General features: G+C 42.7%; 1 protein-coding gene across 23 annotated transcripts in view; it reads left to right on the top strand.

The window, feature by feature from the left end:
- LOC134542024 (coiled-coil domain-containing protein AGAP005037) overlaps positions 1-27,712 on the top strand; it is a 713,248-nt gene that overhangs the window by 420,056 nt on the left and 265,480 nt on the right. For all 23 annotated transcript variants that reach the window (XR_010076723.1, XM_063385862.1, XM_063385858.1 and 20 more), the window contains one exon: positions 13,854-13,910. Coding sequence is in view for 22 of the 23 variants with exons in the window: in XM_063385862.1 (XP_063241932.1) it covers positions 13,854-13,910 (57 nt within the window). In the remaining variant the exon portion in view is untranslated. The remainder of the gene's footprint in view (positions 1-13,853; positions 13,911-27,712) is intronic.

The raw sequence follows: 27,712 nt of genomic DNA, 5'->3' as shown, positions 1-27,712 counted from the left end.
CCCACCGCGTAAAACAAACTACGACGGGATACTGAGAACCAAAAAAAAAAAAATAAAGTGAGCAGTTTCATTTTTTTCCGGCACCACGGCGACACCGGCGGGTCGGTCGGCGACCGGGTCTGATAGTGCACAGTATAGCCGTACAAGAGCGTCCCGGTTAAAAAAAAATTTAAATTGCGTATCAGTTGTAAACGTTGTAGAGTTTTGGTTCGGTGTCTTACTTAAATAGTAACTCAAACGGTTTTGAATAAGCGCATGCGCGAGTACTGCTTTGTTGTTTTATCACTTGCAGCGCCACCTACGCAAAATGGCGATTAGTCGAGGGTGAACAATAGGGTGGGGCTCCTTCCCATTGGAATCTCCTTGTACGAGAGTGGTTGGCCGTTGAATTGGTCGTAGTGGTAGAGACGACAGAGCTATTTATCGCTGGCCTCCACGTACGCCTGACATTAACACCATGAGATTTTTTTCTTTCCTTTGGGGCTTTTTAAAAGATCGTGTCTGCGTTCCGCCGCTACCTAATGTTTTACCAGAGTTGAGTCAAGAATCGAAGAGGCTTTTGCTTCCATTAGTACTAACGTGTTAACCAAAGTGTGGGAACAATTTTACTTTGGGTTGGATGTGTTACAGTACAACTAAAGATGCATATTTTGTACATTTGTAAGTAAATATAGTTTTTTTTTTACCTTGAATTAGATTTATTATTTGTTGTAAATAGTCTAAATTAAACTGCTATAATGTACCAATGAAACTGGGACATTGTTTTGTATACAGCCGGTATATTTCTGTATTAAGAATCATGCTAAATTTATCTGCTATAACATAACATTGAAACTGGGACATTGTTTTGTATACAGCCTGTATTTTTCTGTATAAGAATCACGAGGTGACGCCCCAGACCATTGTTGCTGCTCTGACCGGGAAACCGACGACGAGTGAACTACCGCCAGCCTCAGTGCTAACCCCCTCTCCTCATCTACTGGCCAATCACGGGCCTCCGCTAGCTCCCCCTCCTTTCTCTGGTTTCCGCCGAACGTCCCCGCTGCCGAAATCGCTAATTCATTTACAATCGCCTGTAGGCCGAGCGGTGGACAGGATATTGTGAAGGAATGGGTCCAGTACAACCATTTTATGAGTTAAGTTTTCTTTTTAATTGTTTTTTAAAATAAAATTTTTCAGCCTTAAATCTCAGGGAACAGTATACTTTTAGAAGTCCAACGTTTACACATAGAAATTTAAGTAATTTTTTTAGCTTGAGGAAATAAATCTGAACATTTAATTAAAAACCAGATTATTAAATTTTTTATATAATTATTCTTATGTCCATTTTTGATTTTTTTTTGGTTAAAAACAAGTCATAAATGAAAACATCAACATATTAATGTTATTTAATTCATGAAAAAACATGTCAAGTTTGTATGAAAGACTTCTTGCAAACAATTTCTTCCGCTTCTGTGTATGAGGCATATTGGGCTAGATGTGGGAGGAAATACATTTATGATAGCCCACTGTAAGGATTACAATAATCCTTCCAAATAAAGCTCTGTTTAACCTTGTGTAGATAAGTTGCTGTAATTTTCTAATTGTCTTGACTAGTTTTTTTTTTCTCATTTAAATCCTTGGAGAGGTAGGACCTCTATCTCCCACTCCCCCCCCCTCCCCCCCGGCCATGTACCTGCTTTAGGCCTGTGCACCTTTCAGAGGTACTAAACCCAAACATGGCATGGGTTAGTTACAGTACAAAAATGGTACATTTCTTATGACTGGGTAGGTTGTATTTTTGACTGCAGCCACAAGTGGTTTGTTTCACGAATTTTTGATCGCGTTGAACGAGAATGTTGTGTACGAAATAAATAAAATAATTTAACAAAATTGATGTTGCTTTACTGTTTGAAGTTAATTTGATAAACGTCTAACTTCACGGTCGGGCGACCATGCCAGGAATAAAATTACGACACCAAACCACGACATGCTCGGCCCACAGTTCACAACCGCTGGCTCAACCGACTCCACATCAGCATCAGGATCGTCAGAGAGTACATACACGTCCATTACCGAACAATTGTCTGCATTCCTCGTCGCTTCTCGCGAGGATGACGGCTGAGGCTCGCTCCAGCGGGAATTTCGCGCCTCGTTCGGGGGCTCGTTTTGCACCACTGGCTCGTTTCTGTCGGGTGCTTTTAGCCTCATTCGATACCTACGACACTTCTCTGCATTTTTATTCGCTTCTGCTCAGACGAGTTTGCTTGTTTTCTTTCTTTTCTCCAACATAACCCGTTTTCGATTAGGAATTTTGCGATTATTAGCTCCAAAACAAAAGTTAGTAACTTTATAGTTATTCCACTCAAATATCACCACTTAGTGCTCACTCACGAGCAACTGAAAGTTTAAATCACGCAAATCGGGCCATTACTCTCGGAGTGACGGCTCTCACTGACTTCAGTTCGACGCTCATTACGTCATCACTGCAAATGTTAACCTGGTGAGTCATACGTCACGAGAACCAGAGAAGTCTGCTCTAAGACATATTTACTTCAACTCTGTAGCTTTCATAGTTTACGAGTTTTTAAGCGGTGTCGAGTCCTCAGCCGAAGTGACACCCAACCCGAGATTAAAGACATTCACATTCCTGTCGGAAATTCATGTCAGAATTAGAAACTTATTTTAAGTGTTTTCTCGTTTTAATTTACACACCAGACGACATGAAACTGAGAGGATAAAGAACATGAACTTTACTAAGCACGCATACTTACAAAACTATGCACCGCCTTTGTTTTCATGGTCGCTATATCTCGAACACTCGCGACGCCTCGGCTAATGATTATATTCTCAAGTTCGAGTATCCTTGAAATTTGCAAAGGTTTTCGGAGAACTTTGGTACGAGGGATTGAAAAAAAAAAAAAAAAAAAAGGCAGCCCAAAGTCTACTTGCCTCGCGGAGCAATTTTTCAGGTGGGAGAGAGAGGGCAGGGCGCCTTCATTTATTTCCAGGCCGCGCGCCATTCATTACGCGCGGGCGCGCTGGTTCACGGCGCATCAAGTATTGAAATGTAATTTCGCGCCGTCGCTTCGTCGGTGCGGCCGGGAAGAGTTCCCGCGGAAACTATTCGTCGGTTCGGGATTCTCCCTGCACCCCCCTTCCCTTTCCCCCTCTTTCGACATTCTGTTCCCTCATTCGCTTTATTCTACAACTGGTACACCCCTCGACGGTTCCAGGAGTCTCTCCTGCCACTTTTTTTCTCTTTCTTCCTGAGACTCGTATAGGAAAGTATTTGTCTTCCGATTTCCGATACGTACTATCGAAGATCCAGTCCACCAGAGAGATCTGATACTGATCCTCCTTCAAGTATCTACGTCTCGGACTTCCTGGAGATAACAACGTATCTTCCGCCTTTGAATATATATACTGTATAGAAGTCGCCAGCCCAGGTTAAAATTTCTAATACGGTTTTGAGGTAGTTGGTTCATTCACCGCCGCAATCGCCACCATCTCTAGGGCATCGACTTGTGGTGGTCCCTAGCGGACAAGTGTCCAACTCTTCAAACACCCCTTCCCCCTCCCCCTCATGTTGAACGACCTTGAGCTGCAGTGAATGATAGGTGGGGGGTGCGGGGAATGACAGCGGGCGACAGTGCTGCGCTCTAACGTCTAAATAACAACTAAGACGATACAGGGCGTTACGGCAGCGCCCTGCAGCGGTGAAGTTCCCAAGCTGCTCATCATACGCTTCTGAAAAACGTAGAGTAAATCCTATCCACTCGCGACTTCTATACAGTATATATATTCAAAGCTTCCGCTGAGGTCGATACAGCAAAACGTGACGTAATTAAAAATGTAATAATAATTTTAATTTTGTGGAAGAAATATTTGGCTCGGGGAGATTGTAAAAATGACGTGTTGAAAAAATTCAAAAACATCATAATTGTTTAGTATCTTTTTCTGATTTTTTTTTGTATCTACAACTGAACCTAATAAAGTTGCAAACGTTTGCTGACCTGAAATACAGTAACCAATGAAGGTGACAACAGACGTACCATACGGCTACAGTGTTTGTACGTTAACGAAATGACGTAGAATTAAAATTGTGCTTGTGTCACTACTAAAACTACTGCTATTTTCAAGTGTTTCACTTGAGGTGTAATTATGGCGAAGGCGTGACCTTAACAGGCTTACTTTCAAAATAAAAACTACCCAATATCATCTTTTTAAAAGTAGTAGGTACGCACAATCTTCCTATTCACAATATTTATATTCCTGCATCATTGGACAAAACATTAATTTAGACCTTAATTCTATTGCCGACAGTGGCTTAAGCAATAGTTGCCATAAAAGAGCGCACGGCTAAGTGATTTTTAAAAGCCTAAATCCGGATTTTTAAAACGAATTTTTAGATAAAACTACAGATATTATGCTAAATTGCAATCTAAAAATAATTGTTAATCTTCCTGAAAAAATTATAACCAAATAAATTATTTACAAATAAAAAAAGGCCAATCTTTGGCTAGATAGTTGAACTGATGAAGAAATTTCTTTAATTTTTATGTAAAGAATTATATAATTTTGTAACTTGTGTACTTTTACATTTTCCTTTAAATATTATTTTTTGACATTTTTATACATAGATTTTATTTTGAAACAATGTTATACTTTATCATGTATTTTAATAAATATCTCTTTTTTCCCCTTAAACTTTATAAAAACTAATGTAAGATTTCTTAACGTTAATTTTATGTATTTATTTGTCAATTGTTACAATTTTTAAAGTATTTACATTTGTCAAAATACTGCACGTAGATTAAAGTGACTAGATTGATTCACACACAAGCTTGCTTTTGTGAGTGCTATATTTTCCTGTTTAATTTAGTGGATTTTAGTCAAAAGCGTAATTAAAAAAATATATTATTATTGTATTATTTCGGACATTTTTGACATATAAGTATAGGAAATGGTTTGATAGGTTTAATTTTCGCATAAAGGGGGGAGTTCTGATACCTAAAAAAAAAGGGCCCACTTTATACTCTTTTACATATGCCCGCTGCTCGCCGAAGTATTCTGGACTTCCGACTTACAAATTTCGTGTAGCACAACCTCATCCCTAAGCATCCACGTGGTGGTGTATTATTGGCCAGACAGAGTCTGGACGAACCAACTTCTTGGGTCCACGCCCGGAGGAGTGACCTCTGACCTTCCAGCACTCGACGTGTAATCACCGCCCGGGCCCTCTCTCGGAATGAACTCGGATCCCGCCACGCCGGTGGTTCGATCCGGAGGCTGCTGTCGGCTGTCTCGCACGTGTCGCGCTGCTGTGACGTCACGTGGCGGAGCAGCCTGGCTCCTTGCGCCTGGTGGGGACTGCAGCCCGCAGTGGTGGCGGTGCGCGCCACTTCGGCCCAGTACAGAGAGGCGCAATGTCAGTATTGTGCAGAGAGGCGCAATGCCAGTATTGTGCAGAGTGGTGCAATGTCAGTATTGTGCAGAGAAGTGCAATGCCAGTATTGTGCAGAGTGATGCAATGTCAGTATTGTGCAGAGAGGCGCAATGACAGTATTGTGCAGAGAGGCGCAATGCCAGTATTGTGCAGAGTGGTGCAATGTCAGTATTGTGCAGAGAGGCGCAATGACAGTATTGTACAGAGAGGCGCAATGTCAGTATTGTGCAGAGAGGCGCAATGCCAGTATTGTGCAGAGAGGTGCAGTGCCAGTATTGTGCAGAGTGGTGCAATGTCAGTATTGTACAGAGAGGCGCAATGACAGTATTGTGCAGAGAGGCGCAATGCCAGTATTGTGCAGAGTGGTGCAATGTCAGTATTGTGCAGAGAGGCGCAATGACAGTATTGTACAGAGAGGCGCAATGTCAGTATTGTGCAGAGTGGTGCAATGCCAGTATTGTGCAGAGAGGCGCAATGACAGTATTGTACAGAGAGGCGCAATGACAGTATTGTGCAGAGAGGCGCAATGCCAGTATTGTGCAGAGTGGTGCAATGTCAGTATTGTGCAGAGAGGCGCAATGACAGTATTGTACAGAGAGGCGCAATGTCAGTATTGTGCAGAGTGATGCAATGTCAGTATTGTGCAGAGAAGTGCAATGTCAGTATTGTGCAGAGAGGCGCAATGACAGTATTGTGCAGAGAGGCGCAATGTCAGTATTGTGCAGAGTGATGCAATGTCAGTATTGTGTAGAGAGGCGCAATGACAGTATTGTACAGAGTGGTGCAATGCCAGTATTGTGCAGAGAGGCGCAATGACAGTATTGTACAGAGAGGCGCAATGACAGTATTGTGCAGAGAGGCGCAATGACAGTATTGTACAGAGAGGCGCAATGACAGTATTGTGCAGAGAGGCGCAATGCCAGTATTGTGCAGAGTGGTGCAATGTCAGTATTGTGCAGAGAGGCGCAATGACAGTATTGTACAGAGAGGCGCAATGTCAGTATTGTGCAGAGAGGCGCAATGCCAGTATTGTGCAGAGAGGTGCAGTGCCAGTATTGTGCAGAGTGGTGCAATGTCAGTATTGTACAGAGAGGCGCAATGACAGTATTGTGCAGAGAGGCGCAATGCCAGTATTGTGCAGAGTGGTGCAATGTCAGTATTGTGCAGAGAGGCGCAATGACAGTATTGTACAGAGAGGCGCAATGTCAGTATTGTGCAGAGTGGTGCAATTCCAGTATTGTGCAGAGAGGCGCAATGACAGTATTGTACAGAGAGGCGCAATGACAGTATTGTGCAGAGAGGCGCAATGCCAGTATTGTGCAGAGTGGTGCAATGTCAGTATTGTGCAGAGAGGCGCAATGACAGTATTGTACAGAGAGGCGCAATGTCAGTATTGTGCAGAGTGATGCAATGTCAGTATTGTGCAGAGAAGTGCAATGTCAGTATTGTGCAGAGAGGCGCAATGACAGTATTGTGCAGAGAGGCGCAATGTCAGTATTGTGCAGAGTGATGCAATGTCAGTATTGTGTAGAGAGGCGCAATGACAGTATTGTACAGAGTGGTGCAATGTCAGTACTGTGCAGAGAAGTGCAATGTCAGTATTGTGCAGAGAGGCGCAATGCCAGTATTGTGCAGAGAGGTGCAGTGCCAGTATTGTGCAGAGTGGTGCAATGTCAGTATTGTACAGAGAGGCGCAATGTCAGTATTGTGCAGAGAAGTGCAATGCCAGTATTGTGCAGAGTGGTGCAATGTCAGTATTGTGCAGAGTGATGCAATGTCAGTATTGTGCAGAGAAGTGCAATGCCAGTATTGTGCAGAGTGGTGCAATGTCAGTATTGTGCAGAGTGATGCAATGTCAGTATTGTGCAGAGAAGTGCAATGTCAGTATTGTGCAGAGAGGCGCAATGCCAGTATTGTGCAGAGTGGTGCAATGTCAGTATTGTGCAGAGAAGTGCAATGTCAGTATTGTGCAGAGAGGCGCAATGCCAGTATTGTGCAGAGAGGCGCAATGCCAGTATTGTGCAGAGTGGTGCAATGTCAGTATTGTGCAGAGTGATGCAATGTCAGTATTGTGTAGAGAGGCGCAATGACAGTATTGTACAGAGAGGCGCAATGCCAGTATTGTGCAGAGTGGTGCAATGTCAGTATTGTGCAGAGAGGCGCAATGACAGTATTGTACAGAGAGGCGCAATGCCAGTATTGTGCAGAGTGGTGCAATGTCAGTATTGTGCAGAGAAGTGCAATGTCAGTATTGTGCAGAGAGGCGCAATGCCAGTATTGTGCAGAGAGGCGCAATGCCAGTATTGTGCAGAGTGATGCAATGTCAGTATTGTGCAGAGAAGTGCAATGTCAGTATTGTGCAGAGAGGCGCAATGCCAGTATTGTGCAGAGTGGTGCAATGTCAGTATTGTGCAGAGAGGCGCAATGCCAGTATTGTGCAGAGTGATGCAATGTCAGTATTGTGCAGAGAAGTGCAATGTCAGTATTGTGCAGAGAGGCGCAATGCCAGTATTGTGCAGAGTGGTGCAATGTCAGTATTGTGCAGAGAAGTGCAATGTCAGTATTGTGCAGAGAGGCGCAATGCCAGTATTGTGCAGAGTGGTGCAATGTCAGTATTGTGCAGAGAGGCGCAATGACAGTATTGTGCAGAGAGGCGCAATGTCAGTATTGTGCAGATAGGCGCAATGACAGTATTGTGCAGAGTGGTGCAATGCCAGTATTGTGCAGAGAGGTGCAATGTCAGTATTGTGCAGAGAGGCGCAATGCCAGTATTGTGCAGAGTGGCGCAATGACAGTATTGTGTAGCACTAGACCAAGGTCATCACGCCAAGCGAGATGCACGAGTGTGTAATTTTCTAGAGCAGCGACTGTTAAAAAAAAATATCCTTCAAATGTTTCTTTTTACTAATTTCGAGGTGGTGCTGTAAACATTATCTGATTTTACTTTATTGTTGAAATCATAATATGTTTTTTTTCCTGCCCGTAAATGTGAATTATTCGAGGAAGGAAAAAAAAGTTAGGTTAGCCACATCATTGAATATATATATATATTCAAAGGCCACATTAAAAATACTGTACCTACTTTCCTAAAAGTTGGTTAAGTTGGATTAGCGACATTTGAATATTTCCGAAACTTGGAATTTAAAAACTACGTTTTGGAATGTATATGTTTCATTAGTAGTTTTAAAAAATACGTTTTCCAATTTTTTCTGGAAAAATTGTTTTAACACTTGGAAATTACCCCATTGTGTATTATTCAGAAACGTCATGAATATAATTCACAGGGTAAGCTTTCATAAACGTTGTTGTGATATCAAATTCTACAAATAATTCCAAATTCGTTTTTTTTTTTCCTTCAGTAAACGATATTCTTGAACAATCTTAACGTCGCAAGTTGTGATGCATTGGGACAGGATCGCTGGTCTTCGTGACTACAACAATCACTCACTGACCGCATACATCGTCGTGCTAAACTTCACGTAACTGTCACAGATTAAATTTTTCTCTTGGAATCGATGGTGACACTTTTGGAGCAGTTTTTTTTCCTTAGTGGGTTTAACGTTCGGAAATATTTGATTAGTTAAGTTCCTTCGATTTGTACAATTTGAATGACAGAAATTGTTTTTTTCTCGTCTTCTACGCGTTGTTTGGTTGACAAACCAGTTTGCAATTTTTGTGGCATTAGTAGGGTCATGCAGATTTCGCGAGAAGATTCCGAGACAAGCTAAAAGTCAAAACACTGTAGCATCGTCAGTGTTTTGTGATTGGGTGAGTTTCTTTCACATACATGTCGATTGTTACCAAACCAATCACAGTGATTCAGTGCGGAAGCAAACGCGTCCTGAGTGGCTCGGTCAAACAAGGCAACGACTTCTCTCGCAGACGGCCGCCAATCACAAGGAATAAACCGCTGTTGCGGGTATACCGTGTTGCAGACTAATAGGTGTTCACATTTATTCGCGAAAAATGCCTGCCCCTAGGCATTAGTGTTTCGATGCACGTATTTATAGTTATTTTACACCTCGTCACTGCAGTTCCGACGTTAGTTAACGCGGGGAGTGTCTTCCAACTAAACCGGTCGCTGCAGTTGTTACGCTGAATCGCTGTAAGTAGAACTAGCGTTCCCTCAGTCTCAATCTACAGCAACAGAGACCAAAGAAAGTTCCCTCGGGTGACGTAGCGGCGTCTAAGTTCCTGCCACCTGCGGTGCAAGGTACTCTCAACAGCAGTGGACATCAATACTAGGGAGTTGGCAATTGAAAAGCATTTACCATAACTTCGTGTTCATTATCCGTGCTATCCCCGCCCTGTTTCAGAGGACTATAGAGCTGAGCTCGGTAATCACTTTTGAACACCAGATCAATTTGTATGCAAATTAGCGGCGGTTAATCGTGTTCGCTTTGACAAGAGAGCTTTCGCCGCATAACCCCCTCATCCTGTTTTCCTATGACGCGAGTGGAACTAATACCTGTCGACGAATTACAGAGTCTTCTCGAGCCATATTCCTGTTGCCACTTTCCCTGGAACTTTTAGCAAGTGAGCAATAAGAGTGATAGTGGTGCATGCGTCAAGTATCTCGTCGCTTCTACGTACGGGAGCGCAACTATGCAACGTAAAACGATAGTACTGCACGTGTATACGTGCAGAATGTGGCATAGTTTACTGCTCAGAACATCCTCGATAGATCGGAAGTATGTGCGTACCATGCTCTTGCTTTATGTATGACGTTCCGTTCCACCGTACAATGATCACAGCGAACATACTGCTTCGTTTTATTTCCGGTCATTATAACGAATTTCCTGCATGCCGTTTAGAGTAACAGTTCATTTTTTGTTGGTGTCACCGCTGCGGGTGCATTTATTTGCAATTAATGTTCCTTATAGTTAGAGACCGGAAAAATTCGCGAATTCATTTCGCGATAGACTAAAATACAAATAGTTTCACCTCAGTGCTGCCTCTGCTATTGGCTCACAACTCACCTGGATGACGCTGGGCCAATGAGAAACACCCAACCAAACCTTTATCGAATCACAGGCTGCTACGCTGAGACCTCTAACACGACAGCAGCCAATGAGTGGGTGACATTTGACCGAGTGTACGTAGAACTATGGAGTTCATCCAGCAGGTCATTGAACCCGCGAATTTTTCCGGTCCCTACTTATAGTTCACTCCTGTCTCACTAGCACGAAATATAATAAATGAACAACATTGTTCTTTTCTATTTGCTTACAGTAAATTAGAAGTTTCATGTGTATTATTTGGTATATTTTAAGATATAGCAGAGCGAAACTTCCCCGTGATGAAAGTTTCCGTGTTTATTAGGGTAGCTGACCATGGCGTGGCTGGGGCAGGCTAGTCGAGGCAATAGTGCAGTGGCTAACCGCTGCCTTTCGCTATGTGCAGGCATAGGGACGACACAGCGCAACTTAACAAAAAGTCCCGGACGCCGGACCCTTCCACCACAAGCAGTAGACTCCCAACCAAACAGCTAACGTGACATGTTGGACAGTCATGTAACTAACGAAACTTGTTGGACAGTCAAGTAATTAACGAAACATTTTGGGCAGACATTGAAATTAACGAAACTTGTAGGACAGTCAAGATTATTAACGAAACTTGTTGGGCAGTCAAGTAGTTGACGAAACATGTTTGTTAGGCAAGTAATTAACGAAATATGTTGGACAGGCAAGTAATAAACGCAACTTGTTGGACAGGCAAGCAATTAAAACAACATTTTGGACAGTCAATTAATTAACGCAATATGTCGGACAATTAGTAATCAACCTCCATTAATCATCTCTGCGAGCCATACGCAAAAATTATCGAGGAGGAAATATTTCGCGTCGTAAGCTCTCATTGTAAAGAAAATAGGCTTGTTCGATATAAACAAATATTTTTTGTATATGGCGAAACAAATATTTACTTCCTGTACCAAAACATTTTTTTTTGTCTTACCAAGTTTTACTTGTGACAAAGTTTATTTTGTACACTTAACATAATATACAGTTGAGTTTACGAACCATTTATTTTGTGGGGTGAACAAAATCTCTCTTACTGAAAAATATTTGTTGGAAATTATTGTATGTATTTGTTCGCCAATTACAAACAAACATATTGTCCAGGCAAACGATCCTTTCTCATGGTGTGACATGTGCTCCAAACTTCATGCAGGAAGCGCGCACTAATGGCCGGAAGTAGAACGACGCTTTATTTCCGCTGTGATCGGTCTAAACAATGCACGGCGTAATGGAACGCCATTCATAATGTATAGAGCATAAAGCACTTTGAGAAGGTAAACAGCGCGGATTAATCGAGGGTGCTCCGGGAGAGATAGAAAGGAACAGGGAGGATAATTTCTTTTTCGCTTGCGCGAGTGAGACAGGGATGGAAGGAGGCGGAACATTAACTGCGGATTAATGCACCCGCGGCGGTGCCGCGTTAAATCAAGTTAATGAGCTACGTCCAGCCAAACCCCCCTCCCTTCCCGTTCATCATTTCCACTCTCGCACACTTCGTCACACCCCTTCCTCAACAAAACACCATCACTTGGTGCATTCCAAATTTACATAATGTTTTGACTTACTGCTACACTTAAAAAAAACCTGTGGTAAAGTGCATTCGCCCTAATATGAGCTCCGTTTATTAAACTCTAAAATACATTCCATTCTATCATACTTGTTATCTCGCATGTAGCAAGTTGGCAACAACACGTTTGACAAAATTGGTTCGTTTACTGCATTGCAATGGAACATTTTTAATTAAAAAAAAAAGTTTTTATTTTCTCTGGCCCGATCTAATTCAGGCCTGCTTTTATCACGGACTTAACTGCTTCGCATTGAATAGCGTTTTTATTCTTGCAAGTAAACGGGATAGGAACTAGGGAAATCACGTGATCGATCACACGCGTATAGGCTAAAACGCTTCTCCAACGAATAATTCTCGTGTGCACGCGTGGCAGGTTTCTGCTCGCTTCTGGTCTTGCGACGGTGACGTCGGGGCTTCCCTCACTGGACGAGGCTATTGAGTGGGCCATTGGCTCGGAGCCATCTCTCTCTCTCTCTCTCTCTCTCTGTCTGTCTCTAGCGTGTCCACGGCGCAGAAACTCGCCATGTTTGTCCGGCGAGGGACAATCCTCGCGCGAGGTTTTATGTTCTTGGCCCGGATTTTGGTTGAGGAGGGGGTAGGGGAAGGGAGGGTGCTGACGCCGATGGGGGCCTGTGCATCTTGCGCAGACGCCTGCGGACGCCGCATTCTCCCCGGTCCCCCCCCCCCCCGTCCCCACCCGTCCCCACCCGGGGGGTAAGGGGTGGTCAAAACCGCGTCCGAAATAACGTCCGCGGCTTTGCTGGACCGGCGTCGGGCCGGGAAGTGCATTACGCCGCTCCTCGCCATGACGACGACCGACTCGAGGAGCGCCCGGCTGCCGCTGTTAGCGCCGGGGGATGATGGGCCGTCGCGGCGGTCCGCGGGCTCCGGGACTGGTCTGGATGCCGTGCCGTTCCGCAGATCTCGACCCGGGAGGACTATCCCCCTGGCTCAACAGTGATCGCAACCGAAGGAGAGATGTTTTTACAAATGTTTGTAAAGATAAGCAACATTTCTTTTATTTTTTTACCAACTTGTGTCATCCGTATACAGTTTGCAAGAATATCAACGGTATAGTTTTACCAAGTATCTGCAAGCTACCATACCACGGTTAATGAAACTTTAGAAGTTGCGCTCACTGCCTATAGATGGCACTTCGTGTTAAACAAAACACGATCCGAATAATTATTTGTACGTGATTTTGTTGTTCTTGTTGCTAGTCAAATCGAGAGTGTAAACTACATGTTCGATCTCTGAACCTAGCACGTACAGTCCCCCGGATTATGTAATTAATATAAATTGTCTTCTATGTGTATGTACCGAACAAATATAAAGTGTTCTAAAATATATCACCATAGCTCATTTAAAATGCTGAAAGACATTGAATATGCTGTAGGATTTACAGCAATTTTCTTGTGCTTCAAATTTTTTTTTTTGCTACGTTACAATTTTTTTTTACTGTGTACTAGTCTAAAATGTTCCAACCACTCAGCTAATTAAACGAAGAATTGACGCTTCGTGGTTACGTAACTGGGTCTTCGTTGAAACTTTGCCTGTTTCCAACTTTCGAAATCTGTGTTACGTTGTAAACAATGTAAACACAAACCTCTTAGAAATAAAAGCGTTCATACAGTGAATTTAAAAAATATATATTTTTTGAATGTTTCGTTTTTCTCGAAGAAAGTCGAAACTATCCGTAAATTTACGAAGATTCTGAGGAAAGTTTAACCAGTTTTATTTGTAAAATTAAGGGAGAAAAAAATTTAAACGACGTAGCTTTAGATAGAAGTGTAGGTTTGTATAGCGTTACTAATGTGGTTTGTTGTGTTGTTTGTTGCAGAAGAAGAGTGGGGTGGAGATGGGAAGACCCGAGGACAGCAGGGTAGCGAACAGTCTGGTGAGTCTGTCTCTACTCACAACTTACAGGGACGTCGGAACAGGGAGGGGGGGGGGGGGGGGTGGTAGCTGGGGCGAGTCGCCCCCGTGCTGTGAGCATGGGGGAGGGGGGGGGGCGAGAGTAGCATTTCGCCCCCCTCCTTTTTCCAAAATAAATGTTTGGTCCTAGTAGTATTTTTCTCAACCAGTAGTTACAAACGTTGCATTGGTGATCACATTGATTATAAAATCAAATTTATGATTGTCAATATACTGTAAAATGATTGCAAATTCCTAGATGGTATTTTATTTAAATTGTACTACATCTACTGTCAGAGTAGTATTTAATACATACTACGTCATCAAATTCTTGGAATGGTATATTTAATATTTTGGTTCGGAAACTCATTAAATAGCACAATTTTGCATCTAAAATTCCAAATTTTTCCGTGGGAGGGGCCCCCGGACCGCTCTAGGACTGAGGTAAGTGCGATACATTTTTTCGCCCCCCCCCCCCCCACTCATGAAAACGTTCCGACGTCCCTGACTACTTAACGTAGTTCTGCTTCCTGTTCAAGCGAATTCATTGCACTTTCTGATGTGTGAACACCTTAGCACTCAGTATTGGTAGGAGCAATTTCGTGAATGGAACGGAAGTCGCAAGGAAAGGAAATGTGTAACATGGCGGAGGTTCATAGAGACAACGGTTTTGATGAATTTTAAGAATATGGGCAGTATTTTAATGATATTTACTGTCGAAAATCAGGTTCAAAGCCGGGAATCAGTTTTTTTTTTTTTTTTTTTTTCCGCTTTTATCGGAGACGTTCAGTTTAAAATTTCGCTTTTCAAATGGAATGATTGAGTAGTTGTATATTCTCAGACAGCGAATTAAACTAAGTGTGATCCGCGTCAAGAAAATTTAGTTGAAAAAACATTTGCCGTGTATATTCATCACGTTTGGCATTATGTTAAGAATTATATACTTTAAATTTCGTGTCCGAGTTTCATATTATAAGTGCAACAAAATAACGCTTGGCTTTGCTAGTTACCTAGATCAGATGTTTACACATTACTTTCTAGTACTGAAAGACTCGTTACATGTTTTCTTGTCCACGCCATTATCACAGAAAGATAAATTTTTTTGTGTGAAATGCGATTTTTTTTTTCCTGTTTTTAGATTGTATAAGGTTTTTTTATAAAACTTTTTATCAAAATTTAAAAAAAAAATGCACACAGACGTCTCGATACAACTTAGTTGCTAGGTTCCAAGCGAGATGGCACAGTGACGGGCCACTGACTCGAACCCCGGAGGCTAGGGTGTGGATTCCGGTCCGGACATCCTGTTTATTATTTTGATATTTGTTCCTAGTCTCTCGGGCAAAACCAGGGATGTTTTATTTTTTACGATGACTGTTTCCTTCTTTGTTCCTTAGAAGTATAATTTATGAGCATACACCATTAATGACCGGTGCGATTCAGGTATGACACCAGAAGTCGACTCGGAAACTGTAGAAGAAAATGATCTTTCAATACCTGTTTCTAAATACATTTCTCGATTTTCCTCTGCAGATGTCGCAACTATGTTGTGAACTTCTTACGCACTCACTGTAAACCAGCAATGGCGTATGTAAAATAAATTATTTGACGTAAATATAATTTACGTTGTGTAAAAACTCATTCAAATGCATTTTAACCTTGACGTTGATTGTATTCGTTTCTAATGACTTTGAAGTTGCTGAGTTATTTAAAAATAATAATAATAATTTCTCTGTAGCTGTTGTAGGGAAAAATTCATTTCGTCTGGAAACTGTATGAGGAAATATTCGTTGATGTTTGTGCACGTAAATTTATACCAACTTTACAGCAGAGTCATTAGGAAGTTCCCTTGTCGTCCTTTTTTTTTTGCCCCCCTCCAAGACGCTGTCTTAATCAACCCCCTGTAGCTTTGTCTCTTAGTTCCCCTCGACTCGACTACTGCAGGAGGGTGTTTAGCCTGTCTCACGAGACGTGTATCAGTGCCCATGGTCGCCGGTTTGCTTGTCGGCGGTGCCGGGGGGGGGAGGAGGGGTTGTTCGGCTGTTGATTAATGCGTGCGGGCATCCTTGGCCCGGGGGGGGGGGGGGTGTAAAGCGGAGCAACTTATGCCGTGACGTGCCAAGTTCCTGCTTCGTATTTATTATCACTCCCTTAATTTAACTCCCCCCCCCCCCCTTTTCCTCCGCGAAGGGCCGCTCCGGGCCGTCTTGCTGCTAATGATCGCTGCTGACGAGTTTCTCTGCGGAACTCTGCCGTCGCACAACACCCCCCCCCCCCCCAACCAACCCCGTTTGCCCTTATAGAACCACTTTGCAGATTGGGTGGTGCGTGACGCTGTTGCCTCCCCTCTCCCCCGGCTCCTCGACCCTTCTGTTGGGTCAAGGCCGCCTTGGTGAGACAGAGGCAGTATATGGACTGGACACAACAGATCAAATCTTGGACCCGTCATTGGGACTGCTTGTTTTGTCAGTAGAGCTGTCGGGAGCGTGTCGGGATTGTGGACAACGCCTTTTTAGCTAGTTTGCCGAATCATCGAACGACAACGTGCGGTTTAACGAGAACACCAAACGCGGAATGTAACCCGCTATCGAACATGAAACGCTGCACTGAAATTAAATTCGATGCTAATGATTAGAGACCGGAAAAATTCGCGGATTCATTTCACGACAGCCTGAAATTCAAATAGTTATGCCTCAGTGCTGCCTCTGCTATTGGCCCACAACTCGCCTGGAAGACCCGGGGCCAGTGAGAAACACTCAACCGTAGCTGTATCGAATCACCGGCCGCTACGTTGGGACACCTTCACAAGACAGCAGCCAATGAGAGTGTGACATTTGACCGAGTGTACGTAGAACTATAAAGTTCATCCTGGAGGTCATTGGACCCGCGAATTTTTCCGGTCCCTACTAATGATAAAACTCATGAACGAGCTAACAACGCCGTTTTTTTTTTTCGTCTACACTTTTGCCTTCATTCCACTTCCACCCGTCCTCGTTATCTGTAGTCAGTTCAAATGTACATATCTTGCGATGTTTATTCGTGAAACATCTTTCGACTAAATGCTTTCTGGCGCTGACTTCAAGTAATTTTTTTTTGCAAAGACCCAAAACACGCTAGGTCCACTCCTGACGGCCTGGCTGCCCAGGTCAACAGCCGGAATGCACCGGAAAAAAATAGATGTCTCAAGTCGAATGGATCGATTTGTGCCGGATTACTGAATATACTTACCATATTAATTGGATTAAAAACCTTTCACAAAAAAAATGACACTGTTAGATGACTTTTAAGGCTTGGCATATAAACATCATACGAATGATCAAGTAATAATAGGTGTTGCCTCTTTTTTGAGCACTTAAGGTTAAGTTAGGGTAGGTTAGTTAGTTAAGGTATCAATGAAATAAAGTTATCAAACATTTGGTTTTTCTAACATTACCCAGTCAGCGTTGGGTAGACTTTGGGTGTACACGGGTAGTCGCCGAATCCAAATATATATAATTTTTTTTTTCGAACTTTACCCAACAAACTTGGATAGTGCCTTGGGTAACCCGGGTGACCTAGGTTTGCTTCTTCTTCTGGCATTACCCATGACTTACACAAAGCTTCTGCGAGGCTTCATGTTGTTCGCGCCGACCAGAGCTCGTCACCGGCGGGGCTAGCCAGCCCCGCTGACCTTTCAGCCTGCCGGGGAGGTGCGCACACACAGTACGCTCGGACGGTGATCTGCAGAGGGCCGGCATGATGAAGCAGCTGTCGCCAGGCGGCGCCGGTGACCTTTCCCCGGCCGCGCTGAAATAACGCCGTGGAGCGGCGTCCGTGCGCTGTCACGGGCGCACGCACGGCCGCGTTATTTCCAAACCCTAGGTTGACTCGCGTGCTGGCCCGTGAAGCGCGCTGGGAGTGGTCGCTGCACTGGCGGGAGAGTAGGAGGGTGTTAACGGCTAAGGCAGGCACAACCTTGTCCCGGCCGCGTATTTCCTAACCCTAGGTTGACTCGCCTGCTGGTCCGTGAAGCGCGCTGGGATTGGTCGCGGCACTAGCGGGTGAGGAGGAGGAGGGTTTTCCCGACTAGTGTCACCGCGGAAAGGAGGTCGCGCACTGGCATATTTTTATGATGGTAACTCTGCCGCACCCGTGGCACTATCGCCCCAGAAACTCCGCCGTTGGAGAACTCCCGACTGAACTCTGACTGACTCCTCCTAAGGCCGGCGTCCTCGTCTTATATATCAGCCCAGGTGCCTTCTCGAATTTACGAGCGCGGCTGGGGCCAGTCGCGTCATTCCGCGCCGACCCGATGGCAGAAATCTCTCGAAACATGTGTCGGCGGCTTCCAGGTGGCGCGCGGGACTCCCCAGCTGCGAGGTGTCAGGTGTCTTAGCAATCAGCGCCGCGCGGGGAGCGGAGGGAAGGAAGGGGGGAAGCGACTATCCTTGTACTTTTCCAGGCGCGCGTGGCGCGTCTCATGTTGCGGCGGCCGCCAGCCAGCTCTGCACCTGCACGTGTCGCGGCCTTGCTCACGTTCGTAACATTATATTGATAAACGACGTAGTTGCTCCGGCAGCGAATTCTAGCGGTGGGTGCGGAAGCTACATATGATTCGCGTCCAGCAATTTAGTTAGAAACATTGGCGAGTGATAAAACACTTGCTCACGTTTTTTTTAATATCCTACATAGGTAAATTATTGCTTCCCAAATCAACTGTCAAGAATAAACACTTGTTAATAACTACAGCACACTCTTGGAATAACATCTTGTCAGTGTTAAGAAGACTCTAGATAGTCGCTCTACCACTCTGGCTCTGAGGTAGAGCGCCTGCCTTGTGACTTGTTGGACCCGGATTCGCGCCCCGGCTCCTCCAAGGCGGATTGCCTTGACAAAATGGCGGCATTTTTCTGGTATGAATACAATCCCTTGCAACAAGTCAGGCTACCAAATAGATGGTTGGTGGTAAAGAAAACCTTGCAGGGTGGCTTCCAAATGGGGAGCCCGTTTCTTTTCTAGGGCTCCCCATGCGGGGGTCATCCGGGGGTTTCTCCGCGGTCGCGGAGTTTTGCAGAAATATTTGTTAGTTTTGAACAACTTTCATTCCACTATGTACGCGCGCTAGAAGTTAAACTTATTTTTTATTTAAGACACTGAATTGAAATAATTTTTAATCAGTAAATATTCTGAATGTTTATTTGAATTCATTAATTTAAATTATTGGTTAAATTTCAAAATGCAAAACAATTATACGTACAGGAACAACACTTATGTACACACATAATGTCTATCACTAATATTCTCAACAAATATTTTTTTTTAAAATTCAATAGTCCACTAAATTATTAAAGTCTCCAAAAACAAAGAAAAGGACTTGAAAAAATACTAAACTCCGGCATAGACCTGGTATTTTATAAGGATTTTTATTGAAATACTGCCCACCTGGTTATCATTAAAAAATAAATACTTAATAGTATTCAGACTATATTTTTATATGTAATAATGGTAAACGTAAATTATTAAAAATTACTTTAGTTAATCGAATGAGCTTAATTTAATAATATTACTTTAAGTATTTAATAATAATAAAACCGTATGATGAACAAATAAAACGTATTCGATATACTTAAATTTGCTTAAACCACAATTTGTATGATAAGTTAGAGTAATCTACAAATTAAAAAAAAATATTTTCCAATAGCTTATTAACCGCACACTTTAACCACCACGTTACCAATCTTGAAAAGTTATTATAATTCTATTTTTGTAATTTGTAATACTAGTAATTTTTTTTTTTAAGTTTTGCAATAAAACTTTCAATAAATCTTTACTATATGACTATCTTAGTTTACCAAATATATTCCACGGTCCCGTGTTCGTATAAAATTTTCCTTTATGTCGCATGTTGCACGCAACGTACAAATTCACTCTCATCATTTTTCCATAACGCGCCTAAAGAAATGTAACTTTAAAAAAATATTTTCTTTTATCATCCCACCATGATACTTTATGTAGTAGAATAATTGAGTTAACTTTTATCAGTAAATATGCTAATTTTTTTATTCTAATTTATTGCAAATAAGAATCCATACGGGAATCTCACTTATACGTATGAATACACATCCATAAGATCATAAACACAATTTATATCACTAATATTCACAATAAAAATACTAAACTTAAAAATTATCAATTAAGATATTGCCCACCTGGTCAAAATTCTAAGAAAAAAAGTTTAACTGTATGTTTTTGTACAATAGTTGTACTGTTAGTAATGAACTGATCTAAGTAAATAATATTGCTTAAAAACACTTTTACCTCTACCAAGTTAAGAAACACGTTCCTATCGTTTATTAACCGCGCTTTTAAAACCACTACGTTACGAAGCCTGACGGAAGATTGTTAGGTTTTTTAAAAATTTAAATATCTCTTTTACTATGACTATTTTAATTTACCAAATATATTCCATTGTTTTTTTTAATTGGCACACCAATACTTTTGTTTCCATATTCATACACGTGGATACGCCATCGTCTTGTGAAAATATCCTTGCATGGTTCGTTGCGTGCGCTTCATACAAATTCAGTTTCATTTTTTTCCATAACGCGCCTAAAGAAATAAAACTTCAAAAGATTTAACGAACAAACAGCTGTTTAATATAATATATATAATTTTAAAAAGGATTTTTTATATTTTATTTTAGTTTTAATAAGATTTACGTTTACGTCCAGAAAGCTTAACTTGAGTTAAAACTATGTTAGGTTATATATTTTATACATTATGTTATATGGATTATATTAATGTATAAAAATCCAAGATTTTTTTTAATATGCGATATGCATTAATTTTCTTCTTATTTCGTTGGTCATTTCCGCGCAACTCACTTTTTCGTTGATTTCGTCCAGTTGGCGGACCCGCGTCTAAATGCCATTAACTCTTACAGTAATTAAATTTCGTGAATATCGGGGGACATAACAAACGTATTGGTGTCAAAAAATTAGAACAACACCTTTTTATTCGTTCGATTGTTCTGCTATCTCAAAGATTCTTGCCGTAAAAATTGTATAGATGGTTGCCAAACTTCCAATAGAATGCAGTGCTTGTTGGCTCTCCCTCCGGTAGCGAATTCTAGCGGCGTGTGCGGAATTACGTGTGACTCGAGTTAGGAAATATTATTTTGAAATGTGATCCATATAATTTAAAACATTTATTTATTGTGAAGATAAGTGATATAAATTGTATTTGTAAACTTTTTAGGCGTATTTTCAAATGAATTCACGTGAGATTATCTACTTTATAAATTATTACATTATAATTTAATAAATACTTAAAATTAATAAATTAGAATAAAAATTCAGCATATTTATTTAGTTTCATTATTAATTAAACAATTTCTTGTTTATTTTACTAAATTTAATATATTCTATATACGTGTATTTAATTAATTTTTGTTATAATAAATTCAAAATAGTTCAGTAACTTCTAACGCACTTACGTAAGTGCACACACCATTTTTTTTTAGCACTGTGTTTATATACAGGCCTATATATTGCGTTGCTGTCAGGTTTTTTTTTTCTCCTGTGCAAAGCCACCTTGTCCCGCCCCCTTTCCAGTTTTCTCAAGACGCCAATGCTTCTCGTTGTGTGGGCTTTCTCCTCCGCCCTTCGACCGCTCGATGTCCTGGCACCGACCCTTATCTTTCCAGGTCACCTGCCCCTCCGCCCTTCTTCACGCCCCTTCCTAATGACGCTAGCCGCGCCCTGGGAACTGCCTAAATCCTGCCCGGAATTTAATGGCCTGGATCTTCCAATTTTTCCACACAACACCCCCCCCCCCCCCTCCGCAATCTTCCTCGGAACTCCGGCCGCGCCGTTCATATCGGCGCGATAGCTATCGTCATTACCAGCGCCGGCAGGCTGCGGCGGTAATGGTGGCGGCACTGCCAGCCGGCGAGCAGCTAAGGGCGGGGTTCCAAGACGTTCGGGTAAGCTAGCGAATAAGCACCGCCTTGTAGGGATACAAGCGGAACCTAACTCGCGGGCCGTGTTCCAGAACATGTCCAAACCGAATTCCCCAGCGAGGAAACAAATCCGGCAACCGTTTTAGTAAAACGGTGTCCTGCGCCCGGCTAGAAACTGGTTTCAGCGCATTCTAGTGGACGTTTCGCAACTATCGATACAATTGTAATGGCAAAAATACATGGCACCATCGCACAAAAATAGAACCGACCTTCTAATTTTTTTTTCAATTATTTTTTAAGTTGCGATTATTTCGTTTTATGTATTCCAGGATAGTTTCGCGGATACACTACGAAAAATCCGCCTGCGCGCACTTTCGGAGTTATGCTTTTTGGGGAAAATAAAGATGTTAAGTGGCATTAGGCACCGCCATTTTGTAACTTTTTTTACCCATCTTTTTGCTTGTTACTTTCCCCGATGATTACAAAAAATGACTAAATACGAGTTGATGGTGTCGTAACGTCGAACCACGGAACTTAAAAAACTCCCAACTTAGAACTGAAGGCAAGTGAGTAAAGAACTGGCATAACGTGAAGTTATATTGTGTGCTTGTAAGTTAACGGCAGCAGCCGCCACAGGCCAGGGAGGAGGAAGGACTTGGATCGGACGTGTTTGCTGTCCGCGGGGGGCGGGCGGCGTTCGAGAACTGCGGGGTCACGCGATGGCACGAGAGATGAAGGCGTGATTTGGCGAAGGTTGTCGTGGATGGTAAGAGGAAGGTGGGGGGGAGGTGGTCAGGAGCGACGCAAGGAAGTTTATTATTGGATCAGCACCTCGTTCGTCCCACCCGGCGAGTTTTCCCAAGAAAAACGGAAAAGGGGGGAAAAAAAAGTTTCGTCTTCGGGGGCGTTTCTTTTCCAAGTCGCTCCTCGGACTGTCCGGCGAGGACGTGACCCGCGGGGCGTAACAATGGGGGCGGATCCCCGGGACTCGGCGGGGACTCTGGAACTCTTCCGTGTTCGATCCCGCGCCGTGACGTCACGCCAGTGGCTCCTGACGTCAGCCCGGTGCTCGCCGGCCCCCGGGGTTTGGCACCGCGCCCTCTCTCTCTCTCTCTCTCTCTCTCTCTCTCTCTCTCTCTCTCTCTCTCTCCCTCTCCCCCTCCCCCCTTCTCCATCCCCCTGTCCCAACTGCGGGAAGCCGGGCTTCAAGAGCTCTTCCGTGGTCGTGCAGTCGAGTTCGCGTTTAATTGAAACACCTTCGGAAGGTGTTCGTGAGAGAAACTTTTCGGCCCCCTGTGTGCTGATGACGTCACCGCGGCAGCCGCTGTTCCACCGCGCGGGGAAGTAGGTCTACCTGCAGCTGGAGACAGATTCACTTTCAGACTACCAAAACATTCATTTCAGTTATATTTATTTAAATAAAAATTTAAGTGTTCGATCGTTCAAACTCTTAAAATCTCCGAAAATCCTTCGCCGGTTGCTTTGAAATTATGACACAACGCAACGTTGCATTCGAATACCTGAGTGTTTTTATATACCTATGTCAAACTTGTGACAGGTAAAAAGGTAAAAATCAAGATAAGTGAAAACATAGATTTTTAATATTTTAATTGCTATATGTATGTAGAGATATATAGATATGGTATATATATATATATATATATATATATATATATATATATGAGAGAGATAAAGAGAGGTGGATAGATAGAGATCTAGATAATTGTAGATAGAGAGATGCTTTTTGTGTACCCACTTCAAACAAATTACAAAATAAAATTGATTGCGGCATTGCAATGCATGCTATACCTAGCTATTATATAATAAGTTTTTACATCATCCACTCGAAAGTTATTAGTAGAGAACTGCGAAACTTGCGTTATTTTTGTGGTGTCAGGCTGGACTGCACACACTTGAACACAAACAATTTAATGTATTTTGTTCATTGTATGCTTCGATAGTTTGCCTTCTGTTTAGATTGCATGTGGTTGGATGGTAAGAAATTTAGTATTTTAATATTGGTTCCTGGTTTTTTTCATGGTTCGTGTCAAATCAGCCATGCGCAGGGACTGGAAAATTTCGCGGTTTCATTTCGCTGTAGGGTAAAATTCAAATCCTTATACTTTTGGACTGCTACTGCTATAGTTAATGCATATGACTCTGAGCCAATGGGAAACACTCAAACAAAGAAGTATCGTATCACAGGCTGACGCAGTAGAGACCTCCCTCTAGTCAGCTAGCTGCCATTGCACAATTCGCGAAAAGATACCGAGACTAGTTATAAGTAGAGACCTGTAAAATTCGCGATTTCAAATCCCTAAAGGATAGACTCGATGATCCTCTACGCACTCGTGCAAATTACATCTGCATATTGGTTACCGACTCGTAACACCTGTTGACTGGAATGATCGTGATTCGCTAATTCTTCTGTTAAAGATTTTTCATTGGCCCAGAGTCCTTCAGATAAACTGTGGCCCAATCACTGAAGCAAAATAATGTCAAAAGTATTTGGACTCTATCCTATCGCGAAATGAATCCGCGAATTTTACAGGTCTCTAGTTATAAGTTAAAACACTGTAGCATCGTCCACGTTTGCATGATTGGGTGAGTTTTAACAGCACCAATCACAGTAATTCAGCGCGGAAGCAAATGCGTCCTGAACGGCTCGGTCAAGCAAGACGACTTCTCTCGCAGACGGCCGTCAATCGCAAGGAAGAAACCGCTGGTGCGGGCATACCTTGTTGCAGTCTAATAGGCGTTCAGATTTTTTCGCGAAATTTGCCTGCCCCTAACAATGTTTCATTTGCTCGTGCGTGTTGGGCATTGTAGAGTCTATCCTAGAGAGGTAACTGGACACGCTAATTTTCCCAGTCCCTACTTTAGACCCAATTAAAGTGCCATTTAAACGTATAACAGTACATTTCCTAGCCTGTCCATAATAATAACAAAGGGAATTTTGTTAATCTACAATTATTAGCATTTTCCCCGCATAATTGATTTGTTTGGACTTATTTTGTAAGTTAGGTGCCGTTCAGCCCAACTAGGTGCGACTCTTCCTGCATAGTTGATGATTAATTAATTAGCAGTTGCATGCATATTTTGCGGAAAGATTCCGAGGCTACCTGTAGCGTCGTCTTTGTTTCGTTGTTGGGTTTTCGTTGTTGGGTGAGTTTCTCACAGGTACATGTCGATTGTCACGGCACCAATCACAGTGATTCAGAGCGGAAACAAACGCGTCCTGAGTGGTCCGGTCAAATGTGGCAACGACTTCTCTCGCAGACGGCCGCCAATTACAAGGAAGAAACAGCTGGTACGAGCATTCAGTTTTTTTTTCTCGCGAAAAATGCCTGCCCTATTAATTAGGCCTAAGACGTACTTAGGCTCTTCCCTTAAATAGATAATTTCCTTAAAATGTATTCTGAATTAGTTTTTAAAACATTAAAGGACTTCTGTTTGCGCAACGTAGTACGTTACTATAAGATATAGGTTTACGTTAAGTAGGATATTCAAGTAACAACACACTATTTGTAAGTGCGAATGATAGACACGTGTGAAAAAACTTTTCACAGGTTTTGATCAGGGTTGATAAACAACGTCGTTTAGTAAAATAAAGCACGAATAAATAGCTGGCATACTTACATTAATGTTGTAGAAGTGATGGTTCAGGCGGTTTTTAAAAGTTATGAGATGAATGTTAATTTCACATGGCGCAAGTGCAACAGCTGTTAAAAATAATTATAATTCACCAACAACAACAACAGAGTGCGATGAGATTTTATGATTTCAAAAAACGCAATCATTTTGTCCGCTATGACGCGCGGTTCTTACAGATAGTGTCGTCAAAAGAGCAGTGTGCGTGGTCTACTGCCAGCTGGCATGGTCGCGCGCCAGAAAGTAGCCCGCGCCTGTGAGCGGAGGGCGATCTCGGAGCGGACATCTCCCGCAAGTTTTCCTCCGCCGACGGAATGAGGTCCGCCGCGGCGGATGGATATCCGAGGCCAACTAACTGTTGCCCGTCAGAACGCCGGCTGGTAAATGGAAACTTGAGTTATGCGTAATCGCGTTGTTCTCCTGTGCAACGCGCCGTTAAGCGTCAGCTGTTTATCAAGCTGTTTCATTTTCTTCTCATCCTCACTCCATTCCTCCCTCCCCTTGGAAGTTAATTTAACCTCCCCTCCCTTTTATCAATCCTTTTTCACCGCCTTTTCGCGCGAGCTCCGCTTCTCCTGCGAATTTGAATAAGAATTTGTGGGCGGCGGGAGTGATTCTCCTAAAGGAGGGGAAGACGGGACGGGATGGTTTGGGAGGGGGTAGTGTGAAGGTACTACCCCCTCCCCTACTCCTTCCCCGCAGCCCGGGAGAGGGAGTGTCAGGAGCCAGCCGCCAGGGCTAGACTGAGCGGCTCCGGGGCGGTTAGTACGGTGGCTGGCTCCCAGGCAGCGCCCCTAGCGCTGGGTTCACAAATAAAGCGAGGGCACAGCAGGTCACGCACACGACCTGTGCGAAGTCGGTTCGCAATTGTAATCTTACCGTTTTCAAATTTCAGCCAGTGAAATTATACTTCCGACATATGTTGGTAGTGTTAGTGAATAACTGTCACAGTTTTCCAACATATAAATAAGGGTTATATAAATTTTGTGTCCAACCATTCTAACCACGACGCATTTTTATTTATAATTTTTGCTAGTGGCTTCTAATTTCTAGTATTATGTAATTTTAAAGCAGTAATTACAGTTGAGCATTGTGATATCTCGACAGTTACTTCCCAAAATGTGATTGATAAATATAAACAGTTCTCTAATCCTGCCCAAAATGGCTTCCTAACTCTACTCTCATTGGTTGTCGCGCCAAGCGTCCGTAACGGAAAATATATATTATTTATTTCCCTCCTATGCAAACGACCGTCCTGTACGCTATTGTGTATCAGTAGTTCAAAAAACACGGCCGTGAGATCTTGTGCGCACGACCTACAGTTACTGTTTCTGTTTTTTTTTTTTTGACGTGATAACGTCTAATAAATCGATAAGCGCCGGCTGCACGCACGAAAAAGGATGACTCATTGTCCCGTTACGCACATTGTCACGTTACGCTTTGTCCCGTTACGCACATTGTCACGTTACGCTTGCGCCGCATCTATTTCTCTTCCACTCGATTGGAACAACCATCGATTTGACTTTTTCGAGGCACATTAAACTTGAAACACTCCCATTCGTTTCCTACTTTTCCTATCGTCCTATCCTTAACAGAATAACACAAATTGGAAGAAGTTAAATAGCAAACGTATAAAAGTTATAGTTAAAATAATCTCTTCGTTAAAGTAATAAACATATTTGAATTAATGAGTGCAAATAAAAGTAAATTTATCAATTAAATTGTAGATTTCATTTCACTCCTTTGTATCCATACAAAATAGTGATAATTCAATAAAAATGATTCAATTTTATTCATAAAAGTATGCAATCACTTCATCAATGTTTTGTTATGACGTTGTCACGTTAAACTATCGTCCGTAAACCGACTTTACAGACAACCAATTTTTTTTTCTTTCAATTGTTCACCCGGCTTAAGGCGTGGGGCCTCAGCCCGCCCTTGAAGTGGCTTCCCCCCGCACTTGTCCGCCCCAGAGCCCCAAGTCCCCCCGAGTCTCTGGGATGCGCACTCCCGTCCAGCTCCGTCCATCATCAGGCCGGATCACGTGGAGCGTCCCACTTGTACAGGGTTCGTACGCATCCTTAGTATCCTTAAATATCCTTAATTTTGTCTCAAATTGAACACGGGCCCGCCCAACTCCTTAATTTTCACCAGAAATCATTATTAAAGATTTCTTAATAAATACTGATAGCTTGCAA

Source organism: Bacillus rossius (genome assembly GCF_032445375.1).
Source record: "Bacillus rossius redtenbacheri isolate Brsri chromosome 4 unlocalized genomic scaffold, Brsri_v3 Brsri_v3_scf4_2, whole genome shotgun sequence".
NCBI classification, from domain to species: Eukaryota; Metazoa; Arthropoda; class Insecta; order Phasmatodea; family Bacillidae; genus Bacillus; species Bacillus rossius.
Note: the sequence above shows the minus strand (reverse complement) of the source record. Positions and strands in the feature narration are given on the sequence as shown.